At 34.8% G+C, this 18,634-nt stretch overlaps 6 protein-coding genes across 6 annotated transcripts; 2 read left to right on the forward strand and 4 right to left on the reverse strand.

Annotated features, from left to right (window-relative positions):
• Positions 1-3,349: 3,349 nt before the first annotated feature.
• ASCRUDRAFT_78792 (DDE-domain-containing protein) lies at positions 3,350-4,404 on the reverse strand (the record flags this gene model as incomplete). Its single annotated transcript, XM_020194294.1, has 2 exons — positions 3,350-3,382; positions 3,511-4,404. The coding sequence occupies 2 exons, from the start codon at positions 4,402-4,404 to the stop codon at positions 3,350-3,352; spliced, it is 927 nt and encodes a 308-aa protein (XP_020050070.1).
• A 2,869-nt stretch (positions 4,405-7,273) lies between these two features.
• Positions 7,274-8,329, reverse strand: ASCRUDRAFT_67834 (mitogen-activated protein kinase; the record flags this gene model as incomplete). Its single annotated transcript, XM_020191436.1, has 1 exon — positions 7,274-8,329. One exon carries the CDS (start codon positions 8,327-8,329, stop codon positions 7,274-7,276), a length of 1,056 nt encoding a protein of 351 aa, XP_020050071.1.
• A 1,217-nt stretch (positions 8,330-9,546) lies between these two features.
• ASCRUDRAFT_78794 (FAD-dependent oxidoreductase-like protein) lies at positions 9,547-11,648 on the reverse strand (the record flags this gene model as incomplete). The annotated part of the gene is made up of 2 exons (XM_020194295.1): positions 9,547-11,514; positions 11,607-11,648. 2 exons carry the CDS (start codon positions 11,646-11,648, stop codon positions 9,547-9,549), a joined length of 2,010 nt encoding a protein of 669 aa, XP_020050072.1.
• Positions 11,649-13,683: 2,035 nt separating this feature from the next.
• Positions 13,684-14,784, reverse strand: PGC1 (phosphatidylglycerol phospholipase; the record flags this gene model as incomplete). Its single annotated transcript, XM_020190084.1, has 1 exon — positions 13,684-14,784. One exon carries the CDS (start codon positions 14,782-14,784, stop codon positions 13,684-13,686), a length of 1,101 nt encoding a protein of 366 aa, XP_020050073.1.
• ASCRUDRAFT_73552 (uncharacterized protein) lies at positions 14,645-16,367 on the forward strand. The gene has a single exon (XM_020192339.1). It carries the CDS (start codon positions 15,020-15,022, stop codon positions 16,253-16,255), a length of 1,236 nt encoding a protein of 411 aa, XP_020050074.1. The 5' UTR covers positions 14,645-15,019; the 3' UTR covers positions 16,256-16,367.
• Positions 16,368-17,008: 641 nt separating this feature from the next.
• ASCRUDRAFT_29770 (glycosyltransferase family 91 protein) lies at positions 17,009-18,469 on the forward strand (the record flags this gene model as incomplete). Its single annotated transcript, XM_020190140.1, has 2 exons — positions 17,009-17,960; positions 18,021-18,469. 2 exons carry the CDS (start codon positions 17,009-17,011, stop codon positions 18,467-18,469), a joined length of 1,401 nt encoding a protein of 466 aa, XP_020050075.1.
• Positions 18,470-18,634: the final 165 nt, after the last annotated feature.

Genomic DNA, 18,634 nt, shown 5'->3' on the forward strand with positions numbered 1-18,634 from the left:
TTTTGGGTTTTTTATTTTGTCTATATTTTTACTCCTCATTTTGACTTTCGATTGTAATTCTAGTATATTTTTTTTAAGACATTAAATTTTGAGTATTTTAAGTAGATATTTTGTTTTTATGTAAGTTATAAGTCTTATATCATAAAAATTGTAAGAATCAGTTGTTTTTTTTTAATCTTATTTTAAAAGCTAATGAAAATCATAAATTTTTGCACTAATTATCAATATGAATATATAAATATTCTTTTATCGAGAGTCTGTCTACTTTCAACTGTTTATTCTAATAGCATAAGTTATTTTTCACGCTAAATTAACTCATCGCACCTAGAATTTGTCTAATAAAATAAATGCTTAGTATCCATTCAAATGTAATCTTTTTAATTTGTTATTCCTCTGCTTGACCCAAAGGTAATAACACCAGTAAAAGCTGTTTGAACACTTATAACTAGTGGCTTACAATGTAATAGTCAATAATCTTCATTAATATATAAAACACCTATCAAGTCATTACTGTAAATACTGTAAACTAAAAGGAGCAATTGCTCGCAAAATAATTATACAAAAAAAAAAGCAGAACAGTCACTTCCATTTATTCTATCCAATACATTGTCCAAATGAAATGAAAAGAATGAAAAATGTAGTGTATTTAAAAAAATTATAAAAAAAAAGTTGTAACATAAATTGGTAAACAAAATTCTAGCAGTTCTCAAAAAAAAAATACTAAAAAAGATTAAAGATAATTAAAAATAATTAAAAAAATGTGAAGGAATAAACAAAAAAAAATAATCTGAAACAAATCAAAAGTAAAAATTGTTAAGAAAAAAAGCAGATCAATATGAAGTAAATATAAAAAAATTAGGTGTTTAACAAATACTTTTGAAATTAAATAAATTAAATAGTAATTTTTTAAAAGAAACAATAATAATAATAATAAAAACTCCAATATATATAAGTCATCAGTTCAGAATTGCTTTGTATATGCACATCATTAAAATCAAAGTAAAACAAAAAAATATAATACTATTTTTAAAAACACCCAAGCATTTAATTTGAAGCGTTTACCATGTTGACATTATTAGAAACACTTTGAGATTGCTGCTGCTGCAGTTGGTTCTGTTGATTTGAGTTTTGCTGATTTAGATTCTGTTGATTCTGTTGTTGGCCCTGTCCTTGGTTAGTGCCATTCAAGTCTTGTTCTTCTAGTTTGGCATTTTTCATATGTAGAATCAATTGTGATCTTAGTTCATTATAGCATTTATCACTAAACTGAAATTCGCCATTTAAAGTTGCGCTCACAACTGCATTTAATAAAGCTGCTTTTTTTCTTGATGTCAAATTAGTTAATTGAGAGTTTAAGTTTCCACGGTTTGATGTGTTCATTGAGTTGCCGCCATTATGATTGACCATACCATTCATTGAGGCTGTTCTTGATAATATTTGGCCCTGCATATTATGAGTAGAAACTAAGGAATTTATGGCATGCATAGAAGTAGTAGAAATTATTGATGGAGACGATAAATTAGAATTTGGAATGGAATTATTAGAATTAGAATCTGGTGCAGATGACTGTTGTATTATTTGAGTTGGATCCTGATTATTCATGTTATTATTGTTAATGGTATTGTTAGAGTTATTTAGTGTAATAATTGCGTTCATGTCTCCTGCTTCAATTGAATTATTGTTCATATCATTATTGTTATTGTTGTTTTGATCCATAGAACTCAACATGGTAGAAATAATTGGAGACTTGTTATCATTAGTATTATTTCCATTATCATTTGGATAGCCATAATTTGAATATAAGTTACCACGAATGTTGCTATTATTACTTGTATTCATAATTCCACTCAAGCTATTTGAACTTTTAAAGCTCATAGTGTTATTGAACAGATTTGCAAGGTTTCCATTAACTTGTTGACTAGTAGCCGGACCGGGAAATAGATGATAATCTCTCATTAGACTCGAAGTATTAAAAGAACCGACAGATGTGTTATTTAAATTATTAGAATTGAAGCCATTTTCATAACTAGATAGTGTTGGATTATCTGTATTGTTATTATTTAGACCTGAACCCATAGTTGGATAGTTGATATCAAAGTTTTGGTTATTTGAGTTGTTCACTGGATTTAAATTATTATTGTTGTTGTTATTTGCACTAGGATTATTGATGGCGCTGGTATTATTATTGTTATTATTGTTGCTGCTGTTAGTCAAAGTAGAACTGCTATTATTATTCAAGTTTGAGTTGTCGTTTGTGGAGCTGGTACCGTTGTGAAGATTGTTGTTGTTGCCTAGAGAAGATTCGATCAAATCATAAGTCGAAGTATCAAATAGTGAAGAGGTCTGGTTTCCAATCAGTTGTCTGCTGCTGCTCGTTTGTAGATAAGAATTTTGGTTTTGAGAGCCAAAGAAATTGAAATTTTTGTCATTATTGGAAGAGTTATTATTGGGAAAGTAATTTGAAATTTGAGATTTATAATTTGAAGTAAATAAGTTGCCGCCGTTGTTGTAATTATTATTTGGGTTGATGGCGTAATTTGCAAGACTGTTGTTGCTGTTATTGTTGTTATTGTTATTGTTATTGTTGTTGTTGTTGTTGATGTTATTATTATTTAGGTAGGGGGAAATTAGATTTGGATCATTATTCATCATAGAGTTGGAACCATTTGGAGAGGTACTTATAATGCCATTATTGATGTTCATGGAGCTGTTAACGTCGCCATAGTTGTTTGTTGTAGGTTCCCATTCTTCAACGATGCAAGCATCGATCATGTTTATAGAGCTGCCGAATAATTGGAATTTGTTTTCCTTTGATAGGGATAAGAGTTCATCAGAAGACCATTTTTCAGATACAATTAGTTGTCTGATTACTTGGGTTAGTTTGATTTCGTTATTTTGAAAGTCAGCAGTAGAGTAGCGGTTGTTTATGCCGTCGTTCATTGGATTGTTGTTCCATAGGCTTTGGTTTTGGTTCTGGTTTTGGTTTTGGTTAGAATTTGAAGAGATTGAGCTTAGTAGGGCAGCGTCTTCTTCTACTTTTGAGACTAGGGAGTTTGTGTTTGTGTTTGAGTCGAAATCAAGTAGGCCCGAGCTGACCCAGCAGTTTTTGATTAGGTCGGTGTTGACGCTATCCCAGGCGTTTTTGATCATTGACATAACGTCAATAAGAGTTAGGGTATATGATTGTAGAGATAAGGGTTGGTTAATGCCAGATTTGATTTGGGCGTGGATGACAGATATGTATTGCTGTAGGCGATATAAGCATTTGAATTCTCTTATTATGCCTAGTTGCATGGGCAATAAGCCAGTGGAAGTATTGTTGTTGTTGCTGCTATTGTTGTTGTTGCTGCTATTGTTGTTTGGTGGTAGGGGAGAGGATTGGCTGTCATTGTTGTTGTTCGAGCTGTCATTTGGACTAATTAGGCTGTTGTTGTTTGAGTCAGGGGAGTTTGAGTTTGAGGAGTTGAGGGAGATAAAGATGAGTTTGATAAAGCCCAATTTGATGTTGACGACTCTGTGGGAGCCAGCAGTGTCGATTACGATGATGATGTGCCTGTTTGTTATAGACAATCTTTTGTCGAGGACAGCTAGCCAGTCGTAGAACATTGTTGAAGTTAGCCATGCCTTTTTGTTTGATTTGTAGGTTACGCCATATTTGTTTGTGATTTTGACAGGGGGTTTTCCATCAAAGCAAGCCATGTTTTCGTAGTGGCCAACGATTAGGGGTTCTAGTTTCTCAGAGCCATCGCTGTTGGAGGCAAGCATGATGGTGAGTGCATTTGAGGGCGATGAGGCAGAGGGGTTTGAGTAGGTGAGTTTTTTGTCTAAGGGCAATTGGAAGTAGAGGAAGAACTCGTCAAGGGTGAAGATGTCAGATTTTTTGAATTGTTTGAGAAAGTTTTTGAGGAGGTCCTTTTCGGAGAAGGACCATATTTTGAGAGGTTTGATGAGTTCGTTTTCGATGTTGTTGAGGTTGACGTTCATCTTTCCAAGAAAGTGGTTGCACCATTTATGGCTAAATTCACCATTTCCTTCTCTTGAGTTTGCAGGGAGGATTTTCCAGAGGGAGGTGGCAGAGTTTTGGATGATGGGGATGGTTATTGGAAAAGTGTCCCAGACAGACTGGAAGATCCATTCCTGGAGGATTTTTCTGAGGAGGACGTTTGAAGGTTTTCTTCTTCTGATCAATCTGAATTCATGTTCTTTGAGGGCGATTAGCTCGTCTTTTTTGGATAGGATTCTGGAGATGGTTGTTTGGGAGGGTGGTTTTGAAGTGCCATATTTTTTTTTAGCCCAATTAGCGAGATCAGCTTGAGTCATGTCAGGATTTGATTCAGACATTAAACAAATATCAATTTTTTGTTTAATTGTATAACCCATTTTTGTTACGTGAGAACTTAACATTTATTGAAAGCAAGTGAGGAGAGTGTGTGTGTGTGTGAGAAAGAGTGAGAGACAGTAGGTGAGTAAGTGAGTGGGTGGGTAGGTTGGTAGATAGATGGAGGGAAGAGAATAGAGAGGAAGCGTTGAAGGGATTAAAGAATAATGGGGAATTATTAGAGATGAGATTTGATGAGATTTGATGAGATTTGATGAGATTTGATGAGATATGAGATATGAGATATGAGGTTTTGAGATAAGATATTTGAGATTTGGGATGAGAGATGTGAAGTGAGAGATATGAGATTAAAGGGGATGATAGTTAAGAGATTATAGAGATAAACAAGTAGATATAAATTTTGATTGAGAGAATTGATATTTATGTTCTGGAGAGATAATTGAGGAAAGAACTAGATTGTAATTGACATTATATAATTCTTTTCGTTGTGTTTGTAGTTGAAAATGGCAATTTTTAAAGCAGAATAGGAGGAAGAAGAGGAGGAGGAATATTGAAGGTGTTGGTGGTGATATTAGTATGGAAAGCAGGAGTGTATCGAGGCAGAAGTATGAAGGAAGGTGAACAGAAGAGTGGATAGAGTAGATAGAGTATTTGGATATTTGGATATTTGGATATTTGGATATTTGGATATTTGGATATTTGGATATTTGGGTGTATTTGAATATAATGGATGGATATTATAATATATTATTCATTCGCAGAGGCTAAGGGAATAAAAGAAAAGAAAGGAAAAAAAAAAATTTAAAAACTGAGTGTAGTAATTATTATTTATTAATATAGCGAGATAAAAAAAGGTAAAAGTTGAAAGTTGGAAAAGCAGAATGGGCCTATTTAGGTTGGAAAGCGAGTTGAGATGTACGCAGTGCACTCCCTCCTGTGCTGCACAGAGGGAAGGCGCCGGTGGGACCACTCTGGAGCAGCAGCAGCAGCAGCAGCAGCAGCAGCAGCAGCAGCAGCAGCAGAGGGAGAGGAGGAAGCAGCAGCACAGGCAGCAGATCCGGTTCGAGCGCGGAAGTGCCGATCTCTGAACGTTGCTCCCAGTTGACGCTTTCTTCATTTTAACAGCCCTTCACTATAGCACTAGCACTTTAACACTCCAACAGTCCAACGTCAACAGCTCAGATGCAAGGCATCTTGGCCTCAGAAACAGCAGTGCTTGGGTTATGCTTCTACACAACCTGCTGCTGTTTAAATCCGTCAAGCAAATGGACATGTTGGTGCAACTGAAATTTGCAGTCCGGTGTTGATATGGCCCTGGTCCTGCTGTGTTTCCTTCATTTGCTGGTGGCCTTCTTCATTCTTTCTCTCTAAAGGACTGCTGGGGCCCACTAATCGCCACTTTTAACTCGGAAATCTGCCTCCAATTGTCTCTTGCTGGAGCCCAAATTGCAATCTAATCTGCAATAGTCCCTCGATCACTACCTTAATTGATAACTTGTATAATATCCGTAATATTTATATCATTCTTATTTTAGCATCCAGGGTTTCCTCCAGGTATTCTGTTTTCATTTTAGATTTTAACCCAAATTCTAACCCGAATTCTAACCCAAATTCAAATCACCAGGCTGTAAATTACAATCTCCCCTTTACTGCTGTTCTGCATTTTTCATCGCTTTACCTGCCAACTAATCGCTTACCACTCTTTTGAAAAATTCAAACGTATTCTTGCTGCTCTCTGCCAGGCAACCTAAGAAAATACCCCAGAGCTGCTACACATCCTCTATTGTTCTTTTCCACTAACTCGTGCTATTTATCTGCTAATTTTCTTTTATTAGTATTCTTTTACTATTATTTCACACCTATTGTATCGAATAAACGATTCTCTTTCACACCTACCGCTGCTCTTGCAGAATCAGCAATTAGGAGTGGCTTTTACGCTTTTGGCACTTGTTACACTGTTAGACTGCTAGACTGCTAGACTGCTGCACTCGTTGCGCTGCTTTTACAATTACCACCAGCCAAACCTTTGCCAATTTATTAATTAATTTAAAAAAAAAGCCAATTGTATCAGTTGTTCTTACGACTTTTCATCCTAATAATGACGATCGGGCTTTGATCAGCATCCACCAATTTTGTTCCAAAAGAAGAGCCAATTCAATCGCAATTGAATTAGAATTGCATTAGAATTGCATTAGAATTGCATTAGAATTGCATTTCAATTAAAGTAAAATTGCACTGCAAAACAATTGAAACAATTACACTACAATGATATTGCAACACAATTCTAATTCAATTGCAATATATCTATACAATTTCCAAACTGGACTTGTCTTCACTATCTCTATCTCACACCTCTCATACCAAAAAAAGCAACCGTTGTCGCACACAGCATGTGACACTCCCGTAATCTCATCACCCATAAACATGGATGGCACACACAACCACGTAACAACGCACACACACGCACATATGCGCACATATCCACAGAAACGGCACTGCGCCGTTGGTCACGTTTTAGCGTTCCGTCAGACTGATTCGCAAATCGCTCCGGCTTCAACCCGCAGAAAACTGCACCACTATCTTCCCATGTCTTAATCCCAATCACTCCACTAATTTTCCTTCTCTCTTTCTTCTCTTCCCTGATATTCGTATTTATCTAATCTCTCTTTTGAAAACCTGCCTTCAAAAACCCGCTTTCTTTTATACACTCTTAATCTTTCCACTACTATTAATTTAAAATTACAAACTTATATACTAAAACAAAACAAAACAAAACAAAACAAAACTAAAATTATACTAAAATTATACTAAAATTATACTAAAATTATACTAAAATTATACTAAAATTATACTAAAATTAAACTAAAAGAGACCAATCTTTCTACCATCACCACTTTAATCATTACTATACTGCTGCTTAAAATGCTGCTTTAATTAATATGGTAAGGGCGCCATGATCTCACCATACAACAACTTCTTTAACTGCTCGATCGACAACTTGTCCTTATACTTGTCAAAGTCAAAAAAATTGCGAGGTATAGGATTTGCAACCGGCTCGTCGTTCGGATCATGATACAACTTCAAGTACTCGTGTGTCAACGCTTCTTCCACCTTGATTCGCTTCACTGGATTAAACGTCAACAACTTCTCCAACAAATCCAACGCCAACGGATTCGAATTGGGAAACTTCTCATTCAATGCAACCTTCCTCTTCAATGGTAACGATCTAATATACTCTCTTGCTCTTCTCGACTTGATATCCCGAATATCTTCCATCGAGGGCGTCCCCAACACATCCATAATCAAATACAACTGGTTGTGGTAGTCTCGTCCAGGAAACAATGGCTTGCTACTGATCATCTCTGCCAATATACATCCCACTGACCAAACATCAATAGCTGTGGTGTATTCCTGAAACGTCAACATGATCTCTGGTGCTCGATACCATCTGGTCGCAACATACTCTGTCATGTACCCATAATTATCCTCTGACGACGCCACGGATCTGGCCAATCCAAAATCACAGATCTTTAAATCGCAGTTGGCATTCAATAGCAAATTCGATGGCTTCAAATCTCGATGCAATACATTCGCACTGTGTAACGCCTTCAATGCTCTCAATGTCTGGTAAATGAAATACTGGCAGTGATCATCACTCAACTTTTGTGTCTTGATAACTCGGTGCAAATCCGTCTCCATTAGCTCTTGGATAAGATACACTTCGTTGAACTGCTCATAGCTAGCTGGCTTTTGGATATCCAATATACTGATAATGTTTTCGTGGTTAAAATGCTTTAATAACTTCAATTCTCGTAATGTTCTTAAACAAAACATCGTTCTCTCAAATGGTATTATCTTCTTAATTGCAACTTTTTGTCCTGATGGCTTGTGAATAGCTGAACAAACTATCCCATACGCTCCTTCGCCTACTATCTCTATAATCTTATAATGATCCGAGACATTGAATGAAATTTGCCTAGGTTCTCCCATGCTATCTTATAAATATGATATAATATGATATAGTATGATGATATGACGATATGACGATATAATATGACAATATAATATGACAATATAATATAATAATATAATATAATAATATGATAATATAATATGGTATAATCTTATTGGATTAATTTAAAATCTTGTTTATCCTCTATTGCTTTCTCTCTCTAAATCACTTAAATATCCCTACTATTTAAATCCTTAAATAAATTCAAGATCTTTAACTAGTGTCTTTTAAATTACCTAAATATCTTTCTTCCTTATTAACTTATTTGTCTTTATAATAGATTTTCTAGAATATCTCACCTCTTCCAATAGTGCTTTTCTCTTTCAAAATTACTCTAGTCCACTCCCAATCTTATTCCACTGGTATTTAATAGAACCGTAAACCTGTTAATATTGTAGTTCCAATTGACTTATTATTTATCTTCATTTTATTTCCTTTCAAAAGATGTATTCACGAAATCATGAAAATTGAAACATTTCCTATTATTTCCAGTCATTTCCAGTCATTTCCATCTATTTCCACCCATTTTAACTCGTTTCCAATCACTTTCAACCACTTTCAATCACTGCTATACTAGCATCAAATCCTTGCTTCAATCCAGCTCACTCTTCTAGTCGGTAAATCAGTTACAATTACTCCCCCAGCTAATACAAACATTGTCCTCTTTTACAACTCCTCTGCAACTCCCTTACACCTCCTCTTCGCCATGTTCATCTCTGGCTCTCTTTGTGTTTTAAGTCGATATGCCCATACTCCAGCTCCCTCCCCGAACCGCTCCTGAAAGTCGAAGATCATTTCGCGCCCAAACCGAAAACCGCCCAAACCGAAACCGCCCACACCGGGCAACCCCGCAGTCCCGTGCCGGCTTTGCTTCGGTGCACTTTGCGTTTTTGCGGCGCTACCGTGCACCTTACCAAGTCCGTTGCTATTGTGCATGATTCTGTGCATTTTCCTAGTCCGAACAGACACAACAAGTTTATTTAAGCCAACAGTCAAAAGATATATAATAAAGCTACTGAGAAGACGTAGCTGGAAAATACAATATTTAAATCAAAAAAAAATAGAATACAAACAATAGGATACTATTTATGTACATGCAATATAGGGACAATATGAAAAGAATAGTGATAATGTGATAGTGTGATAGTGTGGTTGTGTGGTTGTGTGGTAATGCTGTTACTCAATCTGGAAATGCTTAGCATTTTAAAAATGGCTCCTTTCCCTTGATTCTTCCAATCACTGTGGTTGGGGCATATTTCAAAATCACATTATCATCGTGCAACATTCCGAATGCTTCGGTAGCATCTTGTCCAGCAAAATTAATCAATGCATTCTTTCCTCCTGGGTGCAAATTGTAAAATGATGTGAGATCTAAAACAACATTTTTAACCACAACCCAACAACTCTCTTCACTATTATGCTTAGCGACTTCTTCCATGGTATATTCTTGAGGTGGAATTGTTAAAACTGTGTCTATTTTTAACGGTTGTTCTTCTCTAGTTGAATTGTTGCTATTATTGTTATTATTATTATTGCTATTACTATTGAAATTACCTTGAGAGAAGAAATTTTCAGCTAATGTTTGATTATTAAAACTAACCACAATTTTATTGGGTTTTGAGGGATCTAAATTTAATAAGATTTCATTCATATCCATATCAAAGCCTGAATTTTTATTCATATTCATATTGTTCGTACTATTCATATTATTTGGAGGAATTGGAGCTTGTATTGGCTTTTGATTGGATAAATTTTTCAACAAATACGAAGTGGCAGAATTCCCACTAACTCTACCGAAGCAAACACAAGCCAATAAACTTGATCCACCTAGTCTGTTAAATCCATGAATATTGCCTGCTAATTCGCCTGCTGCATATAACCCATCCATTGGTTTTTCTGTTTCCTTTGAGACAACTCTCGCTTGAGGATCAATTTTAACACCGCCCATTGTAAAATGAACAACTCTGGTAATGATCGATACCTCAAAGGTATCATCTAAACTAAATGGAGTAGCAGAAAAAAACGTTTTTCCAAATGGATCAATGGTTCTTCTTGGATGTTTTACCTTATAGTTTGCGTATTTATTATAATTATCAAATTCAGTTTGCAAAACTTTTTTTTCGCATCCAATTTCTTTAACTAGTTCTTCACCAGTAAATGTTTCCATTAATTTTCGACTTCTATAATGTCTAACATGAAATGGTAGAGCTTTTACAGCCTTTGAGTTCATTATCAATCGGATTGGACCCTTTACTTTAGTCATTTCATTGGAGACATAATCCCTTGTGCCTAGTTCGTCACAAAATCTTTTTCCATCAGCGTCAATCATGATGGCTCCTTCACCTCTTAATGCTTCACCTGCTAAGAATATGAATTTTGAATTTGGATTTTTTGGATTGACTAAACCAGTGGGGTGAACCTGGACTTTATCTAAATCAATACCGATTCCACCAGCGTTAATAACTAATTTTTGACCATCTCCAGTAGCATGGTTACCATTGGTGGTTGGTAAGTGTAATAAATCTGGACGATATTTGGCGAGTAGGGAATCATTGTTTTTATTGTTATAATCAGCTGCATAACCGCCAGTGGCTAGAATGACAGGACCATAAATACTATAAGTTTGAAGTAATTTTTCAAATTTTAAACCAATTATGATATCAGAATTGTCAGGGTCTTTGATTAATTCAATCACATTGGATCTGCTTGAAATATAAACTCTGGATGGATCTTCTTTGGCTAAAAACTCCAATTTTTCAATTAAAGCAAAAGTGATTTCCATTCCTGGAAATCTTGCACTCTTGCCTCGATGAGTTCTTGGTTGAGAGTGGCCACCTAATCTTGAAACTAGAGACAAATCTAAATTGAAATTTTCCTCAAGCCAATCAATTGTAGAAGCAGACTGATACGTTAAAACCTTTGCAAGTTTTGGGTCACCTTGATTTTTACCAGATTTTAAAGTATCATTAAGAAAATTTAAAGGAGAATCTTTAATATTTAAGTCAATTTGGGTATTGGTTAACGAACCATTGATTCCACTTGTTGCCTTGGTTGAATTGCCTCCGAAAAAGGGTTGCTTGTCTAAAAGAACGACGTTGGAACCATTAATAAGACATTGATGAGCAGCGCTTAAACCAGCCAATCCACCGCCTACAATAATTACCTGATTGGAAGAATTGAAGTGGTTGTTGTTAGTCTTTGGAAACTAAAAGTGGTCGAAAAAATGGAAGAAGGAAAAAGAAAGGGATTACGTACTGGATTCTTTGGAAGGTTTTCGAGTTCTAGAGTCTTTGTCATTTTGATCTGAGAATCGATAGGCTAAGATAAGATAAAAAAACAAAGGACAAAGGAAAAAACACAATAAAATGATGAAGACGCTGATAGGTCTTAATATAGTATTGATGTATATATTTATATTACAAATTGAATAAAAAAGAAAAGAAAAATAATAAAATTGAAAATTATTCATTCATCTTGGGGCTATTTAAAGGAATATGGAAAATTTTAGATTGAAATTAGAAATTAGATTCTTATGAATGGGTGAAATTTTGAACATAAAAAAATATAACTGAATAACCGAAAGACCTTATCAAGCTCAACTTTTCCATCTCAGTCAGCGCTGTAGATGATGCTTTCCAACGCACTTCTGTCGTGCTGACGCGCGGACGTTCTGTTTCCAATGGGTGACTCTCACACTGTGAGTTTAGCGGATGCCGTTTCGTCTCTTTTTGAGAGGGAGAGTGTGTGCGTGTGTCTCTGCAACACACGCGGCGGTGTACAGTAGACTGCACACACACGCCTAAGGTAGCAGGGCCATATAGAAAACGATGATAGAGTCTGTTTCTGGTGGAGAAATTGGAGCTGTTTCCCACCAAAAAGCGAATTTTTGCTGGAAAGAGTGTTTATTGCCAGAGAGACTGTGCAATGTTTAGCCAAAATCTGCTAGAAATGAGACCAGCATAGTCAATGTTGCAACCAGAAACCCTCAAGCAGGGTGTTTGAAAATTGAATATCATTCACCTTATTGAATATCATTTAGCTCACTGCAACCACAGCCAGAGATTTGCCGATTCCAAGATCATTATTAAGGAATTAAGAGCAGAGAAATCAACAGAGGACTGTCTGCAAAAAATAAAATAAATAATATTGGAAGAAGCTTAATTTTTTTTTCTATTATGCTCTGCTCCGGCTTCCCATGGACAGTGCTCCATCGCTCTTGGTGAATATACTGTCTGTGGCTCCAATTGTTGGTTTTTTACCTACACCAGCTAATTAGTGGTAATCAGGGACCACAAAAAGCTGTGCTGTGATGGGTTTTTTTGTCTCAGCAACTGGGGAACTGGGAGAAAGGACAATATTATGGGGTGGAAACAAATAAATATGACAAGCGATTCAAATCTGGTAATATGGGAATGTTTATCTTTATCTAAGATAAAGTAATGCAATTTTTTTTGTCTTCTCTTGGGAAACAGCTTTATCACAACAGACAGATTTTTTCAAGAACCGGATACGAAGCTATAGGAAGATATATTGGTGGATTGTTATCAGCTTGGTCAGTTTGGAACATATATAATTACTCCTTCTGGTTTCAAACTCCTAGTAGCAACTGTAATCCGGAAATTCAGTGCAAAAACACAGTACAAGAATATGATCTTATCTCAAGGTGAAGGACTTAAAACCCATAAGAAATTGACAACAATATAAAGTGAATTCAATAGTGGATTTAATAAAGTGAATTTAATAAAGTGAGTCAGTTTAGTGAAATAATTTTGTTTTTTTGTTTTTTATTTGACAGGGTTGGATTGTAATGTTATTTACAGTTACAATATTTTTAATATTTTTTAATATTTTTTAATATTTTTTAATGTTTTACAATATTTTATTTTGTATTGTTTTGTATTCGTGATAGATAGTGAAACTTGTAGGGAATATTCAAATTAAGTTAGTTTTGTATTTATTTAATTTTATATTTAGTTAGCATAAATAGTAAGAGTGTTAAAGGGCTAGAATATTTAGAATGGCCAGATTTTTTTTTTGTTATTCCTCAAATATGTTGAGATTATTAGAAGTAAATCAGTAAGATTTATCAACTAAATAGGTCCGTGAACAAGTAAGTAAAGGAAGAGTGTTAATTTACTTATATTTGACCCTACAGTATAAAGAAGGAAGATAAGTCTTTGATAAACCATTTGGTTCGGGTGTTTCAAAGCTTAACTTAATTTAGAAAAGTAGTAATAAAAAAACAAAATGAAAAAAAAAACAAAAACAAAACACCTAAAACTGAAAGTAAAATAAAAAAGAAAAGAGTTGATTTGATTGAGTTTAATTTGAATTAGAAAATATTAAATATTTTGAAAACAGAGATGAAGATCACACCAACTGTTAGTTTTTTACTTAAACGTAGACCCATCCAGTTGTTTAAATAACACAATTCAGTCAAATTATACCATTTATAAAAGATAAATCTTTTAATGCCTAAATTTGAGAAATTCGAAGGGTATAGTCTTTGTAGTTGAGATAATTTTAGATTGAGATACTCGTTTTCAGAATCTCCAGACTTCCCAGACTCTCCAGACTCTTCAGAATCTTTGGAATCTTTGGTATTAATAATTGTTATATCGGTATAATTATCTAATAATTCCTTTAAATGATCAGGGTTATCAGTGATGACACCCTTGACATAAGGAAAATTGATTGCACAGATCAAATCTTGTTTGGCATTAACAGTCCAAAAATAAAGATCTAGTTTTTTTTTATCGCATTGTTCAATCAAAAAGTTCTTCATAAACGAATCGTTTTTCAAATTTTTGGAAAATAGATTGTTGTCCCAAGTTGAAAGATGAAGAAGTGACACACCTTTGATTTTTAACCCATCGTCTTGTTTATCACTTAGTTCCAACAATTTCAATGAAACCTTGGGCGAGAAACTGATGTTGATGATCTCAAATCCTTTTAACAAGTCGTTTTGAATAGCGTAGGAGTAAAAATTCAAGTCCCACAAACCAAACTGAATCTTGGGAACCCAGAATTCCCTGTCTGGATTAAAAGACAACAAATCACTCAAAATTATATCCAAGATCTTCAAGTTGTTTGACCTCTTGACATCTAGCATGATCTTAAGCTTTGAATTTTCTGGCTTTAGAAACCAGGCAATCAACTGCTTGAAGGTGGGCATCGACTCATGAGGCTCCTTGTTTGTTCTGATGGTCTGCAACTGTTCCAAGGTGGACTCGTAGATGTTCAAGTCGTCAGAAAAGACTCTTCCAGTCTTTGAGTCATGGCAAATAACAACCACTTCGTCCTTTGAGAGCTGGACATCAGTCTCGATAATATCGCAGCCGGCGTTTCTGGCCTGGGTGAAGGAAAGCAAGGTGTTTTCGGGAAATAGTCTTCTGAAGCCTCTGTGGCCAATGCACAAGGGCTTGGAGCTCATTCTGGAGGTGCAAAAGAACAAAGCGATGCCAAAGTTGGCAGGAAGAACAGCTGGGGGCAACGAGGGTTATAAAGGAAACAGACGAAGGCCAAAGATAAGCAGAGGTTATCACATGGAAACATGGTGAGACAAAAGCAGCGTTGGGCAGGGCCAACGTGGGCTGGAGGCTCTTCTCCGGAAGCAGCAGCAGCTGGATCGCCACCGAGCTTCCATGGGTAAGCTACAACTGATGCCAATGGGTGTGAGAAGCCAGAGCCTCTGGGGAAGCTCATCAGCTTGCCCCTTCGTCCTTACCAGTTTCCTCACCAGGTCTTTCGTTACGTCCCTCAGCAAAAAGACTTCTGACGAGGGCTACATGAAGAGAAGGCTCGAACAGCTAGCCGAGGAGTCCTTTTTGGAGAACAGCAAATTTTTCAAGAAGCATGAGAAGCAAATATACATCAGCGAAAAGATCCCCAAGAACATCGACAAGTTCTCGAAGGACAATGCCTTGAGTGCTCCCTGGACTGGCGAGGAATCAGTCCACGATGCCAATCTTAGAATGTTGGTGGATTCCCACAAGCCATTGAAACAAAAGATATCAGGAAATGGGCTTTTGAAGATGCCAATAGCAAAGAGAAAAAGTGTTTCTGATCGATTCTCTGAAGCTAGAGAAAAATCATTGGACTACTCACTATCAAAAATATCTGAAACAAAGTCACCACAAGAGGAGGAAGACGATGGCTTTAAAGAAATGTACAGAGAAAGATTGCTAGGTCCTGAACTATTGGGTCCAACTTCTTTCGCCTCCACCATAAGTGCTATATCCAGTTTGGCCGATGAAAGAATAGAAGAAGCTCGAAAAAGAGGCGAGTTTGATAATTTGCCCAACAGAGGCAAGCCTATGGCCTCTAATCCTCACCAATCCAATCCTCATTTGGATCGAACAGAATACCATATGAACAATATACTAATCAAACAAGACATTGTTCCCCCCTGGATCGAAAAGCAGACTTCTGTTGATCTTCAAATAAAGCATTTTCGACAAGGCTTGCAGAAAAAATGGAGATCAAGAGCCATCAATCTGGTCATTGAGAACAACAAGAATTCAAACAATCAGCAGAAATTGCAAATAATGCAATCATTTGCTGATAACGAAATCAACAAAACTGGCCCACTACTACGAGATCCTGCTTGGGAAAACTCTCAAAAGTCGTCTCTAACACCCACTCTCAGATCCCTTAACGATATCATCAGAGGCTATAACTTGATGGCTCCCATGCCCTCCCAAAAGTTCTATCTTCTTGAGGACAGAGAACTCGAGAGATGCTACAAAGAAACCGCTCCTCATCTCGTTGACGCCTTAAAGAGACACTTGATGGGGGCCTCTTCCTCCACTCCACAGATCAAAATCAACCCAGCTACTTATATTCCACAATCGACAAACACTTCCTCTGTCTCTTCTCTATTCTGGAAAATGTTCAGCAAGTAAAAACCATCTTAAATGCATCCAATCTCGTGTAGAATCCTGTTGATATGTATTTGCAAATATTCACCAATAAACACTTCCACCCAACACCTTTGTGTTAACAAATTATGGCGGCTTAAAAGGTTAAACAGCCTCCAACCACATGAACAAATTTAGCATTTAACCATACTTTCCTGTAGAAATGCTTCTTTTGCTGGAACCTCCTGTTGAATAAACTGTCAAATCACATAGCTGCTGCTTTCCATTCGTTAAAGAAAGACTATCTAGCTTATTATTCATTTGACTAGCCAAGTTGAAATGCTAACCATTAAATCTGGTGTATAGCTTCATATCTTTCTTGCTATGCAAATGATAAATATCAACTTCACTTTGAGAAAAAGATTTATTAAAAACAAATACTTGTTTATATTTATCTTGATATTCTTTTTAACCATATTCAATTTCTTAAAAGTTTTCCTATACCAAGATGATGCTCATTATGCTTTTAATAAACTAACTCGTCCAAGGCTATCTGCTTCATTTAACACTCCAATCGGCCAATCGATCAAATCACTAAATTACATTGATTATTACATTGAAAGTTTTAAAAGTTTTAAAAGTTTTACAATATTTGAACAAAAAACTTTACTAAAACAAAATTCTTTTGTTCCTTCATATTCGTGCTCTTCACTTTCTCAAAATGATTCGATACAGGTTTCTACCCCAAAGATCACATTAACAAATCACTCAAATTTAAAAAAATTTAGAAAAATTATAATGAATTCCAAGTATAAAGACATATTTAGCGATGACTACTCCAAATTCAAAACTGAAGATCAGCTTGTTGATGCAAATTGGTATCAATATAGTGGCTCATCGGTCTTTATCAAAAAATTGAATATCAATATTATGATCAGTAGAATTGCCTACTCAATTATTGGTGTGAAGAATTATCCGATTACAAGTTTTTTATCTGTTCAGCTTTTTGATAATAATTGGAATGAATTGAATTATTTTCCAAATAACATAATAAAGGACAAGTTTCCCACAATTTTAAATATTCCATTTTATTATCATACTAATAAAGGAGCTAAATATTTTGGACCCGAAGATCCCAGGGTTATATTAAAACCCAATTTTATAAACAATAATATTGACGAAGAGCCTGTGATTATCTTTAATATGGATTTAGGAGATGAAATTGATAATATCAGAGCTATGCATGCTTATTTACCATTTCAAAAGCATTTAATTCATTTTCAAATAATCGGGGAAACTGTTAAAAAAAAGGAAAAAAACTGGAAACCCTTTATTGATGAAAAAGATTATCTCGATAATGACCATTTAATTGAAATTAAATATCAAATTGGAGTCAATTCAAAATTTGGGTATATTAATTTTATCTATAATATATCGCCATTAACTATATTAAAATGCAATTTAGACAATGGATTATGCCTAAAAACTTATCAAGAATTAGCTGATATAAATAAAAATACTAATGAAAACAATGAAATCAGTGTTATGAGAGGAGGTACAAATTTATTTCCCATAAAGGGGTTATTAAGAGAGAAATTTAATAATAATTTACAGGAAATATTAAAGAATAAGTTTGAAAGAAAGGATATTTGGATTGGGTTTGCAAAGACCCATTTGAAAAATTGTGGATGTGGTGAAAGAATATATAGACCACATTTATTTCTTTTCAGTAAGGAAAATAGCGAAAATAGTGAAAAAAATGAAAATGAAAATGAAAATAAAAATGACAATGACAATGACAATGAAAAAGAGAAATATAAAATTGAGTTAATCAGTTCAAGCGTTGATTTTAACATTGAAGTATTATCATGGGATGAAGAATTGCCAAATGATCAAGCATGTTTTTCAAAATTCAGTGTTTTAATGCCTAATAGTGTAGCATATTGGGATTTAGTTGATAATCAATATACAGAGGAAGATTATATGGGGATAACATTGTCTGAATCGGATTCCAATGTTATTGTTATACATGTCAGAGGTATGTTAAAGTATTTATTAAATTCTTTAAATAAAGAAGAAACAATATATATAGATAAGAAGTTAGAAAATGATCAAGATAAAGGAAAGAAGAACGAAAAAAAGAATAATCTTCTAGTTGAAATAGAATCAAGAAAGATGGTTGAATGTGTAATTGAAAAAGCTAAAAGGTATTGTGAAGAGTATGGATTTAGTCATAAAAAGATCGAGAATCTTGATTAAAGATTAACAACTAAAAATCAGAAAATAGTAATTTGTAATATACAACATATAGAATAAAAGAAATAGATAAATAAATGAATAGATAAACTAAAATTAATGAAAAGTTAATAAAAAATGATGAATGGTCAATAAAGATAAAATTTGAAAATAATGATATTATAAGTT

The sequence above is a fragment of the Ascoidea rubescens genome (genome assembly GCF_001661345.1).
Source record: "Ascoidea rubescens DSM 1968 unplaced genomic scaffold ASCRUscaffold_1, whole genome shotgun sequence".
Classification (NCBI taxonomy): domain Eukaryota; kingdom Fungi; phylum Ascomycota; class Saccharomycetes; order Ascoideales; family Ascoideaceae; genus Ascoidea; species Ascoidea rubescens.